The 14,958-nt window shown below is 44.8% G+C and overlaps 1 protein-coding gene across 5 annotated transcripts in view; it reads right to left on the bottom strand.

Annotated features, from left to right (window-relative positions):
- Positions 1 to 14,958, bottom strand: part of LOC124048028 (signal-induced proliferation-associated 1-like protein 2) — a 393,892-nt gene that overhangs the window by 238,682 nt on the left and 140,252 nt on the right. For 4 of the 5 annotated variants that reach the window (XM_046368394.1, XM_046368390.1, XM_046368392.1 and 1 more), the window contains exons 3-5: positions 12,361 to 13,558; positions 7,624 to 7,792; positions 6,690 to 7,370 (exon numbers count right to left, since the gene is read on the bottom strand). In XM_046368394.1, the coding sequence (XP_046224350.1) occupies positions 6,690 to 7,370; positions 7,624 to 7,792; positions 12,361 to 13,188 (1,678 nt within the window). In that variant the 5' untranslated portion in view covers positions 13,189 to 13,558. The remainder of the gene's footprint in view (positions 1 to 6,689; positions 7,371 to 7,623; positions 7,793 to 12,360; positions 13,559 to 14,958) is intronic. The other variant, XM_046368391.1, reaches the window with a different exon arrangement.

Genomic DNA, 14,958 nt, shown 5'->3' with positions numbered 1-14,958 from the left:
GAAGTCATGACTTGTTACACACTAGCTAGACAAAATCAGCTCACTGACACACACACACACACACACACACACACACACACACACACACACACACACACACACACACACACACACACACACACACACACACACACACACACACACACACACACACACACACACACACACACACACACACACACAGAGAACTACAGAATCAGTTCCCTTGCCCCATGTGAGGTCATGTGAGTCATATCCCTCTGAATGTTTGTGTTCTCCATGTCTCAAACTGATTAATGTCTTCTCAATAATGGTGGACAGGTGCAGCAGCTGTTATAGGGGCTTAGGATGGGCACTCAGATATACTGAGAGAGAGAGGAAACACACTACCTGCATCATGGTGAATTGAGTGGAGAGAAAGAGGTGGTCAGACACAGTGGTGTTTTAATGAGGATCTCTGGGACTGTGCTGTGGTTTGGCCCCAAGGTTTAATGCTGACACCCCCCCTAACCCTCACCACCTTACTTCTCACATTACAAATCCCTGGTCCTCCTGGGAGTTGAGAAAATAGCACACACTAAAAACAAACACACACACTAAAAACACTGAACACACACACCGAAAACACGAACGCACGCACGCACGCACGCACACGCACGCACACACACACACACACACACACACACACACACACACACACACACACACGGCTCTCTCTGTTGTTAACAGAGAACATAACTGGTTGAGAACTAGAGGGACTGGGTCTCCACTAGGAGAAAAAAATTGTTTGTTTGAAAAGTAAAGTAAGCACAAAAGTAGTCTGGCTGAGAACTCCTGGCAAGGAGGGAACCAGATGTACCCATTAACCATTTACAGTCTGAAAACCACTAATTAGTGTTAGTTCTGCCATTTCGAGCAGTTTCTCAGAAACTGATAAAACTTCTGTCAAAAGTAAGGTATATGATTACTATTATATACAACATTGGTCTACAGTTTTAGAACACCTCCTCATTCAAGGGTTTTTGTACATTGTAGAATAATAGTGAAGACATCAACACTATGAAATAACACATATGGAATCATGTAGTAACCAAAAAAGTATAGTTTATGTTTGAGATCCTTCAAATAGCCACCCTTTGCCTTGATGACAGCTTTGCACAGGCTCGACATTCTCTCAACCACCTTCATGAGGTAGTCAACCTGGAATGCATTTCAATTAACAGGTGTGCCTTCATTAAAGTTAATGTGTGGAATTGTTATCCTTCTTAATGCGTTTGAGCCTCAGTTGTGTTGTGACAGGGTAGATAGACCTTCAGAAGAAGCCCTATTTGGTAAAAGACAAGAAAAGCTCAAATAAACAAAGAGAAACAACAATCCATCATTACTTTAAGACATGAAGGTCAGTCAATATAGAAAATGTCAAGAACTTTGAAAGTTTCTTCAAATCAAATCAAATCAAATCAAATTTTATTTGTCACATACACATGGTTAGCAGATGTTAATGCGAGTGTAGCGAAATGCTTGTGCTTCTAGTTCCGACAATGCAGTGATAACCAACAAGTAATCTAACTAACAATTCCAAAACTACTGTCTTATACACAGTGTAAGGGGATAAGGAACATGTACATAAGGATATATGAATGAGTGATGGTACAGAGCAGCATACAGTAGATGGTATCGAGTACAGTATATACATATGAGATGAGTATGTAGACAAAGTAAACAAAGTGGCATAGTTAAAGTGGCTAGTGATACATGTGTTACATAAGGATGCAGTCGATGTTGTAGAGTACAGTATATACATATGTATATGAGATGAATAATGTAGGGTAAGTAACATTATATAAGGTAGCATTGTTTAAAGTGGCTAGTGATATATTTACATCATTTCCCATCAATTCCCATTATTAAAATGGCAGTTGGGTCAGTGTCAATGACAGTGTGTTGGCAGCAGCCACTCAATGTTAGTGGTGGCTATTTAACAGTCTGATGGCCTTGAGATAGAAGCTGTTTTTCAGTCTCTCGGTCCCAGCTTTGATGCACCTGTACTGACCTCGCCTTCTGGATGATAGCGGGGTGAACAGGCAGTGGTTCGGGTGGTTGATGTCCTTGATGATCTTTATGGCCTTCCTGTAACAACGGGTGGTGTAGGTGTCCTGGAGGGCAAACCGTTGTGCAGTCCTCACTACCCTCTGGAGAGCCTTACGGTTAGTTGCCGTACCAGGCGGTGATACAGCCCGCCAGGATGCTCTCGATTGTGCATCTGTAGAAGTTTTGAGTGCTTTTGGTGACAAGATTTCTTCAGCCTCCTGAGGTTGAATAGGCGCTGCTGCGCCTTCTTCACGACGCTGTCAGTGTGAGTGGACCAATTCAGTTTGTCTGTGATGTGTATGCCGAGGAACTTAAAATAGCTACCCTCTCCACTACTGTTCCATCGATGTGGATAGGGGGGTGTTCCCTCTGCTGTTTCCTGAAGTCCACAATCATCTCCTTAGTTTTGTTGACGTTGAGTGTGAGGTTATTTTCCTGACACCACACTCCAAGGGCCCTCACCTCCTTCAGGCCGGTCGTTGTTGGTAATCAAGCCTACCACTGTTGTGTCGTCCGCAAACTTGATGATTGAGTTGGAGGCGTGCGTGGCCACGCAGTCGTGGGTGAACAGGGAGTACAGGAGAGGGCTCAACACTGTGGGGCCCCCGTGTTGAGGATCAGCGGGGATAGACACATCACCACCTGGAATCAGGAAGTCCAGTACCCAGTTGCAAAGACCCAGGGTCTCGAGCTTGATAGTTGGAGGGTACTATGGTGTTGAATGCCGAGCTGTAGTTGAACAGCATTCTCACATAGGTATTCCTCTTGTCCAGGTGGGTTAGGGCAGTGTGCAGTGTGGTTGAGATTGCATCGTCTGTGGACCTATTTGGGCGGTAAGCAAATTGGAGTGGGTCTAGGGTGTCAGGTAGGGTGGAGGTGATATGGTCCTTGACTAGTCTCTCAAAGCACTTCATGATGACGGAAGTGAGTGCTACGGGGCGGTAGTCGTTTAGCTCAGTTACCTTAGCTTTCTTGGGAACAGGAACAATGGTGGCCCTCTTGAAGCATGTGGGAACAGCAGACTGGTATAGGGATTGATTGAATATGGTAAACACACCGGCCAGCTGGTCTGCGCATGCTCGGAGGGCGCGGCTGGGGATGCCGTCTGGGCCTGCAGCCTTGCGAGGGTTAACACGTTTAAATGTCTTAATCACCTCGGCTGCAGTGAAGGAGAGACTGCATGTTTCCGTTGCAGGCCGTGTCAGTGGCACTGTATTGTCCTCAGCGGGCAAAAAAGTTATTTAGTCTGCCTGGGAGCAAGACATCCTGGTCCGTGACTGGGCTGGATTTCATCTTGTAGTCCGTGATTGACTGTAGACCCTGCCACATGCCTCTTGTGTCTGAGCCATTGAATTGAGATTCCACTTTGTCTCTGTACTGACGCTTAGCTTGTTTGATAGCCTTACGGAGGGAATAGCTGCACTGTTTGTATTCAGTCATGTTGCCAGACACCTTGCCCTGATTAAAAGCAGTGGTTCGCGCTTTCAGTTTCACGCGAATGCTGCCATCAATCCACGGTTTCTGGTTAGGGAATGTTTTTATCGTTGCTATGGGAACGACATCTTCGACGCACGTTCTAATGAACTCGCACACCGAATCAGCGTATTCGTCAATATTCCCATCTGACGCAATACGAAACATGTCCCAGTCCACGTGATGGAAGCAGTCTTGGAGTGTAGAGTCAGCTTGGTCTGACCAGCGTTGGCGTTGGACAGACCTCAGCGTGGGAGCCTCTTGTTTTAATTTCTGCCATTTCTGCCATTTTCAAGTGCAGTCGCAAAAACCATCAAGCGCTATGATGAAACTGGCTCTCATGAGGACCGCCTCAGGAAAGGAAGACCCAGAGTTACCTCTGCTGCAGAGGATAAGTTCATTAGAGTTAACTGGCTCTCATGAGGACCACCACAGGAAAGGAAGACCCAGAGTTACCTCTGTGTCACGACTTCTGGAGAAGTCGGTCCCTCTCCTTGTTCGGCGGTCGACCTCACCGACCTTCTAGCCATCGTTGATCCATTTTCCATTGGTTTTTGTCTTGTCTTCCATCACTCCTGGTTCCAATCACACCAATTACATGTTGTGTATTTAACCCTCTGGTCCTCCTCATGTCCTTGTCAGAGATTGTTTGATTGTATGTTATGTGCAAGTTATGTTCTGGTGTGCGACGGGTTTTGTACCCACTTTAATTATTTTGTATATTTTTGTTTTCTGAGTTTTTTAGGCATTTATTAAACTGCTCCGTTTATACCAAGTTCATTCTCCTGCGCCTGACTCCCCTGCCACCAACACCCATTACACTCTGCTGCAGAGGATTAGTTCATTGGAGTTACCAGCCTCAGAAATTGCACATTTTTAAATGTGGGGATGAATAAATGCTTCATAGAGTTCAAGTAACAGACACATCTCAACATCAACTGTTCAGGAGACTGTGTGAAGCAGGCCTGCATGGTCGAAATGTTGCAAAGAAACCACTACTAAAGGACAACAAAAAGAAGAAGAGACTTGCTTTGGTCTGGAATCCAGGATCCAACCACCATCTTGTGAGATGTGGGTGGAAGAACGCATGATCTCTGCATGTTTATTTCCCACAGTGAAGCATGGAGGAAGAGGTGTTATGGTGTGGGGTGCTTTGCTGGTGGCACTATCTGTGATTTATTTAGAATTTAAGGCACACTTAACCAGCCTGTCTACCAGAGCATACTGCAGCGATACTCCATCCCATCTGGTTTGGGCTTAGTGGGACTATCATTTGTTTTTCAACAGAACAAGACCCGGCACACCTCCAGGCTGTGTAAGGGCTATTTTACCAAGAAGGAGAGTGATGGAGTGCTGCATCAGATGACCTGGCCTCCATAATCACCCATGACCTCACCCATGACCTCAACCCAATTGTGATTAAGGTTTGGGGTGTGTCGAACCGTAAAGTGAAAGAAAAGCAGCCAACAAGTGCTCAGCATATGTGGGAACTCCTTCAAGACTGATGGGTTAAGCATCCCAGGTGAAGCTGGTTGAGAGAATGCCAAGAGTGTGCAAAGCTGTCATCAAGGCAAAGGGTGGCTATTTGAAGAATCTCAAATATAAAATATATTTTGATTTGTTTAACACTTGTTTGGTTACTACATGATTCCATACGTGTTATTTCATAGTTTTGATGTCTTCACTATTATTCTACAATGTAGAAAATAGAAGAAAATAACGAAAAACCCTTGAATGAGTAGATGATCTTGAAGTGTAAGTCTATGGTACAGTTGAAGTCGGACGTTTACATACACCTAGGAGTCAATTGGAGGTGTACCTGTGGATTTATTTCAAGGCCTACCTTCAAACTCAGTGCCTCTTTGCTTGACATCATGGGAAAATCAAACGAAATCAGCCTCCGAAGAAAATTGTAGACCTCCACAAGTCTGATTCAGCATTGGGAGAAATTTCCAAAAGCCTGTAGGTACCACGTTCATCTGTACAAACAATAGTACGCAAGTATAAACACCATGGGACCACACAGCTGTCATACTGCTCAGGAAGGAGACACGTTCTGTCTCCTAGAGATGAACGTGCTTTGGTGCAAAAAGTGCAAATCAATCCCAGAACAACAGCAAAGGACCTTGTGAAGATGCTGTAGGAAACAGGTAAACAGGTACCTATATCCACAGTAAAACGAGTCCTATATCGACAACCTGAAAGGCCACTCAGCATGGAAGAAGTCACTGCTCCAAAACCGCCATAAAAAAACAGACTACAGTTTGCAATTGCACATGGGGACAAATATCATACTTTTTGGAGAAATGTCCTCTGGTCTGATGAAACAAAAATAGAACTGTTTGGCCATTTTGTATGTTTGGAGGAAAAAGTGCTTGCAAGCCGAGGAACACCATCCCAACCGTGAAGCACGGGGGTGGCAGCATCATGTTGTGGGGGTGCTTTGCTGCAGGAGGGACTGGTGCACTTCACAAAATAGATGGCGTCATGAGAAAGGAAAATTATGTGGATATATTAAAGCAACATCTCAAGACATCAAGGACAATGATCTCAAGCACACGTCCAAAGTTGTGGAAAAATGGCTTAAGGACAACAAAGTCAAGGTTTTGGAGTGGCCACCACAAAGCCCTGACCTCAATCCTATTGAAAATCTGTGGGCAGAACTGAAAAAGCGTGTGCGAGCAAGGAGGCCTACAAACCTGACTCAGTTACACCAGCTCTGTCAGGAGGAATGGGCCAACACCCAACTTATTGTGGGAAGCTTGTGGAAGGCTACCCAAAACATTTGACCCAAGTTAAACAATTTAAAGGCAACGCTACGAAATACTAATTGAGTGTATGTAAACTTCTGACCCATTGGGAATTTAATGAAATAAATAAAAGCTGAAATAAATCATTCTCTCTACTATTATTCTGACATTTCACATTCTTAAAATAAAGTGGTGATCCTAACTGTCCTAAGACTGTGCATTTTTACTTGGATTAAATGTCAGGAATTGTGAAAAATGTAGTTTAAATGTATTTGGCTAAGGTTTATGTAAACTTCCGACTTCAACTGTATATACAGTATATATATTTTTAGGGGGTTAATCAGATATATTTTTAGCTTCCATCAATGTAATTGTGTACAGGAACGTAATTCTTACCTTTCCCATAGAAGAACTTGTGGTAGTAGAAAGCTCCCAGATCAATATGTTCTATGATGTATCTCTTCACCTTCTCTCTGTGTATAGGCTGGTTCTCTCTAGGGACCTCCAACACCGACACCCCAGCGTTGGTACAGTGGGACGAGAGGGAGGACTCGAAGCTGCAGCTCTCTCCTCCACCGCTGTAAGAGGTGTTGGTAGCCCTGGAGAGACTGATTCTGCGCTCCCCTTCTCCACCGATCTCATTACGGAAGTGGGGGCACCCCAGGACTAGTCTGTTGTTCTTCCCGTCGCCCTCGTCCTGGTCCAGAGTCTCTTTGGGGTTCAGGTCCTCTCGGGAGCCCAGAGGAGACTCAAACATGGAGGTACTGGTAGTTCCACTACTAAGACCACCTCCTTGCCCTCCCTCTGCCCCCAGTCCTACCCCTGTCCCCGGGCCACCTCCCGGCCCATGTCCTGGTCCTAAACCTGGAGCTCCACTACCCCCTCTGGCTCCAGGTTGGTACTGTGAAGCAGCTGAGGCCCCGGTGGTTGTGTTCTTCCTCTGGCTGAGAGTGGCCCTACTGGCCACAGCCTCACTGATGTTAAACAGGACACTCTGCACGTCGTAGTGGGCAAAACACTTCTGGAAGCTGAGGGGTCTCCTGTCATCCTGCTCCAGAGACAGCCTGAACCCATCTCCTACACAATCAGACACACAATCCCCTCATATTTAAATGGTGCTGGCAACAATAAGCGGAATATGCAGACAGAATCAGAGTTGAAATAGAATTGAAACATAATCTAGATATTGGAAATTGGCAGGTGGTTTTACAGCCTGAACCGTCACCTTCAATAATAACAACATTATTAATACTTTTAATTATAACACGCTTTTCATTGAAAGATGTATGTTTCCTTGCATTAAAAACTAGACACATAGACCTCTACAGACCTTCGCTCTTGATGGTCCTCAGCTTCCTGAACATAGAGGTCTCAGATGAGTCAGACTTCAGGCGTCCCATGAAGTTCTTCTCTCTCTCTCTGGAGTAGAAGATGGAGGGATCCACGTAGTCGTACCCTGACATCCTCACTATCTCCCCTCTGGAGATCTGGGTGGCAGTCTGCAGCACAAAGGGATAGCAACCATTATAGTCCTTGATGGGACAAATGTGGAGACAGAGAGACACACATAGAGAGAGAGAACGAGAGAGAGAGAGAGAGAGAGAGAGAGAGAGAGAGAGAGAGAGAGAGAGAGAGAGAGAGAGAGAGCGAGAGAGAGAGAATGAGAGAGAGAGAGAATGAGAGAGAGAATGAGAGCGAGAGAGAATGAGAGAGAGAGAGAGAGAGAGAGAGAGAGAGAGAGAGAGAGAGAGAGAGAGAGAGAGAGAGAGAGAGAGAGAGAGAGAGAGAGAGAGAGAGAGAGAGAGAGAGAATGAGAGAGAGAGAGAGAGAGAGAGAGAGAGAGAGAGAGAGAGAGAGAGAGAGAGAGAGAGAGAGAGAATCCCCATCCTGGAGGGGGAAATCAATCATTTCCAGGCCCAGGGACATGTACTAGTCCGTGGAGACCTAAAAGCCAGAACTGGACAAGAACCTGACACCCTCAGCACACAGGGGGACAAACACCTGCCTGGAGGTGACAGCATTCCCTCCCCCATATGCTAGACACAACTACGGCAACATAACGTACCAAAACGGGTCACACCTCCTGCAGCTCTGTTACATCCTGGGTTTGTACATAGTCAATGGTAGGTACACCTATAGCTCTGTTACATCCTGGGTCTGTACATAGTCAATGGTAGGTACACCTATAGCTTTGTTACATCCTGGGTCTGTACATAGTCAATGGTAGGTACACCTATAGCTCTGTTACATCCTGGGTCTGTACATAGTCAATGGTAGGTACACCTATAGCTCTGTTACATCCTGGGTATGTATATAGTCAATAGGCTTCGAGGGAACTCCTATGGTAGGTACACCTACAGCTCATCTCTTGGCAGTAGTACTGTAGACTACTGTATCACTGACCTCAACCCAGAATCTCTCAGAGCGTTCACAGTCAGCCCACTGACACCCCTATCAGACCACAGCAAAATCACAGTCTACTTAAACAGAGCAATACTCAATCATGAGGCATCAAAGCCAAAGGAACTGAGTAACATTAAGAAATGCTATAGATGGAAGGAATGCAGTTTGGAAACCTACCAAAAAACTATTAGGCAACAACAAATTCCATCCCTTTTAGACAATTTCCTGGGTAAAACGTTCCACTGTAATAGTGAAGGTGTAAACCTGGCAGTAGAAAATCTTAACAGTATATTTGACCTCTCAGCTTCCCTATCAAATCTAAAAATATCAAATACAAAACCGAAGAAAATTAACAATAATGACAAATGGTTTGATGAAGAATGCAAAAATCTAAGAAAGAAATTGAGAAACCTGTCCAACCAAAAACATAGAGACCCGGAAAACCTGAGTCTACGCCTTCACTATGGTGAATCACTAAAACAATACAGAAATACACTACGGAAAAAGAAGGAACAGCATGTCAGAAATCAGCTCAATGTAATTGAAGAATCCATAGACTCTAACCACTTCTGGGAAAATTGGAAAACACTAAACAAACAACAACATGAAGAATTATCTATCCAAAATGGAGATGGGTAAACCTCTTCTCCAATCTTTTTGGCTCTATAACATCCACCTCTGGCCTGCTCGCCTCCCTACCACTGAGGAAGTACAGCTCCCGCTCAGCCCAGTCAGCTCCCGCTCAGCCCAGTCAAAACTGTTCGCTGCCCTGGCCCCCCAATGGTGGAACAAACTCCCTCACGACGCCAGGACAGCGGAGTCAATCACCACCTTCCGGAGACACCTGAAACCCCACCTCTTTAAGGAATACCTAGGATAGGTTAAGTAATCCCTCTCACCCCACCCCCCCCCTAAGTTTTAGATGCACTATTGTTAAGTGACTGTCCCACTGGATGTCATAAGGTGAATGCACCAATTTGTAAGTCGCTCTGGATAAGAGCGTCTGCTAAATGACTTAAATGTAATGTAAATGTAAGAATAAAGAGCAAAAACATATACATGATCAAATACGGATCTTAGAATCAACTATTAAAGACCAGAACCCACTGGATTCTCCAATTACATTGAAGGAGTTACAGGACAAAATAAAAACCCCTTCAACCCAAAAAGGCCTGTGGTGTCGATGGTATCCTCAATGAAATGATAAAATATACAGACAACAAATTTCAATTGGCTATACTAAAACTCTTCAACATCATACTTAGCTCTGGCATATTCCCCAATATTTGGAACCAAGGACTGATCACCCCAATCCACAAAAGTGGAGACAAATTTGACCCCAATAACTACCGTGGAATATGTGTCAACAGTAACCTTGGGAAAATCCTCTGCATTATCATTAACAGCAGACTCGTACATTTCCGCAATGAAAACAATGTACTGAGCAAATGTCAAAATGGCTTTTTACCAAATTACCGTACAACAGACCATGTATTCACCCTGCACACCCTAATTGACAGCCAAACAAACCAAAACAAAGGCAAAGTCTTCTCATGCTTTGTTGCTTCCAAAAAAGCCTTAGACTCAATTTGGCATGAGGGCCTACAGCAGCACCTAGATCTTATGCACAGATTCTGTCAGACCTGGGCCCTGACAGTAAATCTCAGTAAGACAAAAATAATGGTGTTCCAAAAAAGGTCCAGTCACCAGGACCACAAATACAAATTCCATCTAGACACTGTTGCCCTAGAGCACACAAAAAAACTATACATACCTTGGCCTAAACATCAGCGCCACAGGTAACTTCCACAAAGCTGTGAACGATCTGAGAGACAAGGCAAGAAGGGCATTCTATGCCATCAAATGGAACATAAATTTCAACATACCAATTAGGATTTGGTAAAATACTTGAATCAGTCATAGAGCCCATTGCCCTTTATGGTTGTGAGGTCTGGGGTCCGCTCACCAACCAAGACTTTACAAAATGGGACAAACACCAAATTGAGACTCTGCACGCAGAATTCTGCAAAAAATATCCTCCGTGTACAACGTAGAACACCAAATAATGCATGCAGAGCAGAATTAAGCCAATACCCACTAATTATCAAAATCCAGAAAAGAGCCGTTAAATTCTATAACCACCTAAAAGGAAGCGATTCACAAACCTTCCATAACAAAGCCATCACCTACAGAGAGATGAATTTGGAGAAGAGTCCCCTAAGCAAGCTGGTCCTGGGGCTCTGTTCACAAACACAAACACACCCTACAGAGCCCCAGGACAGCAGCACAATTACACCCAACCAAATCGTGAGAAAACAAAAAGATAATTACTTAACACATTGGAAAGAATTAACAAAAAACAGAGCAAACTAGAATGCTATTTGTCCCTAAACAGAGAGTACACAGCGGCAGAATACCTGACCACTGTGACTGACCCAAAATTATAGAAAGCTTTGACTATGTACAGACTCAGTAAGCACAGCCTTGCTATTGAGAAAGGCCGCCGTAGGCAGACCTGGCTCTCAAGAGAAGACAGGCTCTGTGCACACTGCCCACAAAATGAGGTGGAAACTGAGCTGCACTTCCTAACCTCCTGCTCAATGTATGACCATATTAGAGAGACATATTTCCCTCAGATTATACAGATCCACAAAGAATTCGAAAACAAATCCAATTTTGATAAACTCCCATATCTACTGGGTGAAATTCCACAGTGTGCCGTCACAGCAGCAAGATTTGTGACCTGATGCCACGAGAAAAGGCCAACCAGTGAAGAACACACACCATTGTAAATACAACACATATTTATGCTTATTTATTTTATCCTGTGTCCTTTTGTACATTGTTAAAACACTGTATATATATATACTATGACATTTGTAATGTCTTTATTGTTTTGAAACTTCTGTATGTGTAATGTTTACTGTTAATTTTTATTGTTTATTTCACTTTATATATTCACTTTATATATTATCTACCTCACTTGCTTTGGCAATGTTAAAACATGTTTCCCATGCCAATGAAGCCCTTTAATTGAATTGAATTGAATTGAATTCAATTGAGAGAGAGAGGAGAGAAAGAGACAAAGAGAGGGAGAGAGAGAGACACAGAGAGAGAGAAGGAGAGAGACAGAGAGACAGAGAGAGAGAGACAAAGAGAGGGAGAGAGAGAGACAGAGAGAGAGAGAAGGAGAGAGACAGAGAGAGAGAGAAGGAGAGAGAGAGAGAGAGAGAGAGAGGGAGAGAGATGGAGAAGGAGAGAGTGAGAGAGAGAGAAATGGAGAAGGAGAGAGCGAGAGAGTGAGCGAGAGTGAGAGAGCGAGTGAGAGAGAGAGAGATGGAGATGGAGAAGGAGAGAGAGAAGTAGAGAGAGATGGAGAATGAGAGAGCGAGAGAGTGAGAAGGAGAGAGTGAGAGAGAGAGAGAAAGGGAGAGAGATGGAGAAGGAGAGAGCAAGAGAGCGAGAGAGAGAGAGAGAGAGAGAGAGAGAGAGAGAGAGAGAGAGAGAGACAGAGAGAGAGACAGAGAGAGAGACAGAGAGAGAGACAGAGAGAGAGAGAGAGACAGAGAGAGAGAGACAGAGAGAGAGACAGAGAGAGAGACAGAGAGCGAGAGAGAGAGAGAGAGAGAGAGACAGAGAGAGAGAATATAAAGCAAGTAGTTACCTGCAGGCTGGGAGAGAGGGAGGTATCATAGCGCTGCAGCAGCTCAGGTAAGCCCAGCAGTGGGTGGGGCATGGAGTGATGTGGGTGTGTCAGGGTGTGGAGGGTGTGGTCTAAGGTGTCGATACGGTAACCCCGTAGCAGCGTATGGAACCCGTCCCCGCTCAGGCCCTGCCGGTCGATAGAGGAGGTGCTGCCGTACTCCCGGTGGAGAGCTGCGCCGGTGTTGGGGTTCACTGCAGTACCATCCATTATAATGTCCTCGCTGTCGATATCACTGATGGTGACATCACTGTTGGAACGTTGGCGGATGGGATGGAGCCCCGCCCCCTTTAAAGGGGAGCGTCCTAATAGGTCGGACAGACTGTACCTGGGATCCTCCCCCGACTCAACATTTTCACTGTAGTCAGAGTCTATAGGGGGCTGGTCATGTGACTGTATCGCCGCTCCTGATTGTTCGAGAGGCTGCTGGTCGTTATGGAACGCCGTGACGATGCTCTCGTATTTGGGGGAGTTTTGGCCTCCTCCATCACAGATATCCCTCCGGGGGGCGGGAGGCCAGTCTGTAGCCCAGGCTCGGATACCCATCTTGGGCATGGCTGTGGTCCCTGTCCCCCCTGTCTCCCCTGTCCCGTTGGTCTTCCCCCCACCACCATCAGGCTTGTTGCCCTGCTGTGTCCCCTGGGGCCCCATGCTGCCGTACAGGGCCTTTAGTTTCCTGGTCAAGAGTTCCTCAGACTGAGGCTGCATGTCTCTCTGCTGCTCCTCCCCTGCCCCTCCTCCTCCCTGCAGGCAGGTCTCGTCGTCTGTGGCAGACTGATCACTACTCATATCCTGTAGCAAACAGATTCTCAACTCCCCTCTCTGTCTGCATTACATGGTGAGACTCAGACATGGGAGGAGGCTGCTGAGGAGAAGGTTGTTTTCCTGGGTCAAGGAGTCTAGGGGGCGATCTCGCACGCTGGCGTGACAATGGACACAAGGCATCTGGATGTCCAGGGACCAACCACTAAGGAGCGTTGAAGAAAAGTCATTTTCCGTCCTTTTTCTCCTTTCACTGTGAGTTCGTCAAAGGCAAAGCAGTATTTTCCTCTTCCTTCACAGTGCCTTGTTCCTCTGCTGCATTGGACTGTGTATTAATCTTAGTTCACGAAGCCGCGGCTAATTTAGGAGGACAGCTGAAGGAGCTGGATGTGATCTGCTGGTTGAAGACAAAAGCAGAAGAAGAACAAGAATGTTAGAGAATGTTAACACTGCAGCACAGTGAGAAAACAAGGGAACTCTGAGGAGGGCTACATGCTGAGGACAGAACACATGAGGAGAACAGAACAGTGAAACAGAGTTAGTATAGGGAGAACAGAACAGAGTTAGTATAGGGAGAACAGAACAGAGATAGTATAGGGAGGAGAACAGAGATATTATAGAGAGGAGAACAGAACAGTGAAACAGAGTTAGTATAGGGAGAACAGAACAGAGTTAGTATAGGGAGAACAGAACAGAGATAGTTTAGAGAGGAGAACAGAACAGAGATATTATAGAGGGAGAACAGAACAGAGATAGTATAGAGAGGAGAACAGAACAGAGATATTATAGAGAGGAGAACAGAACAGAGATATTATAGAGAGGAGAACAGAACAGAGATAGTATAGAGAGGAGAACAGAACAGAGATAGTATAGGGAGGAGAACAGAACAGAGATAGTATAGGGAGAACAGAACAGTGAAACAGAGTTAGTATAGGGAGAACAGAACAGAGTTAGTATAGGGAGAACAGAACAGAGTTAGTATAGGGAGAACAGAACAGAGTAGAGAGGAGAACAGAACAGAGATAGTATAGAGAGGAGAACAGTAGAGGGAGAACAGAACAGAGATAGTATAGAGAGGAGAACAGAACAGAGATAGTATAGAGAGGAGAACAGAACAGAGATATTATAGAGAGGAGAACAGAACAGAGATATATAGAGAGGAGAACAGAACAGAGAGAGGAGAACAGAACAGAGATAGTATAGAGAGGAGAACAGAACAGAGATATTATAGAGAGGAGAACAGAACAGAGATATTATAGAGAGGAGAACAGAACATTATGAAACAGAGTAGGGAGGAGAACAGAACAGAGATAGTATAGAGGAGAACAGAACAGAGATATTATAGAGGAGAACAGAACAGAGATATTATAGAGAGGAGAACAGAACAGAGATAGTATAGTATAGGGGGAGAACAGAACAGAGATATAGTAGAGAGGAGAACAGAACAGAGATAGTATAGAGGAGAACAGAACAGAGATATAGTATAGAGAGGAGAACAGAACAGAGATATTATAGAGAGGAGAACAGAACAGAGATATTATAGAGAGGAGAACAGAACAGAGATATTATAGAGAGGAGAACAGAACAGAGATAGTATAGAGGAGGAGAACAGAACAGAGATATATATAGAGAGGAGAACAGAACAGAGATATAGTATAGGGAAAACAGAACAGAGATAGTATAGAGGAGAACAGAACAGAGATAGTATAGTATAGGGAGGAGAACAGAACAGAGATAGTATAGAGAGGAGAACAGAACAGAGATAGTATAGAGAGGAGAACAGAACAGAGATAGTAT

Source organism: Oncorhynchus gorbuscha, linkage group LG11, assembly GCF_021184085.1.
Source record: "Oncorhynchus gorbuscha isolate QuinsamMale2020 ecotype Even-year linkage group LG11, OgorEven_v1.0, whole genome shotgun sequence".
NCBI classification, from domain to species: Eukaryota; Metazoa; Chordata; class Actinopteri; order Salmoniformes; family Salmonidae; genus Oncorhynchus; species Oncorhynchus gorbuscha.
Note: the sequence above shows the minus strand (reverse complement) of the source record. Positions and strands in the feature narration are given on the sequence as shown.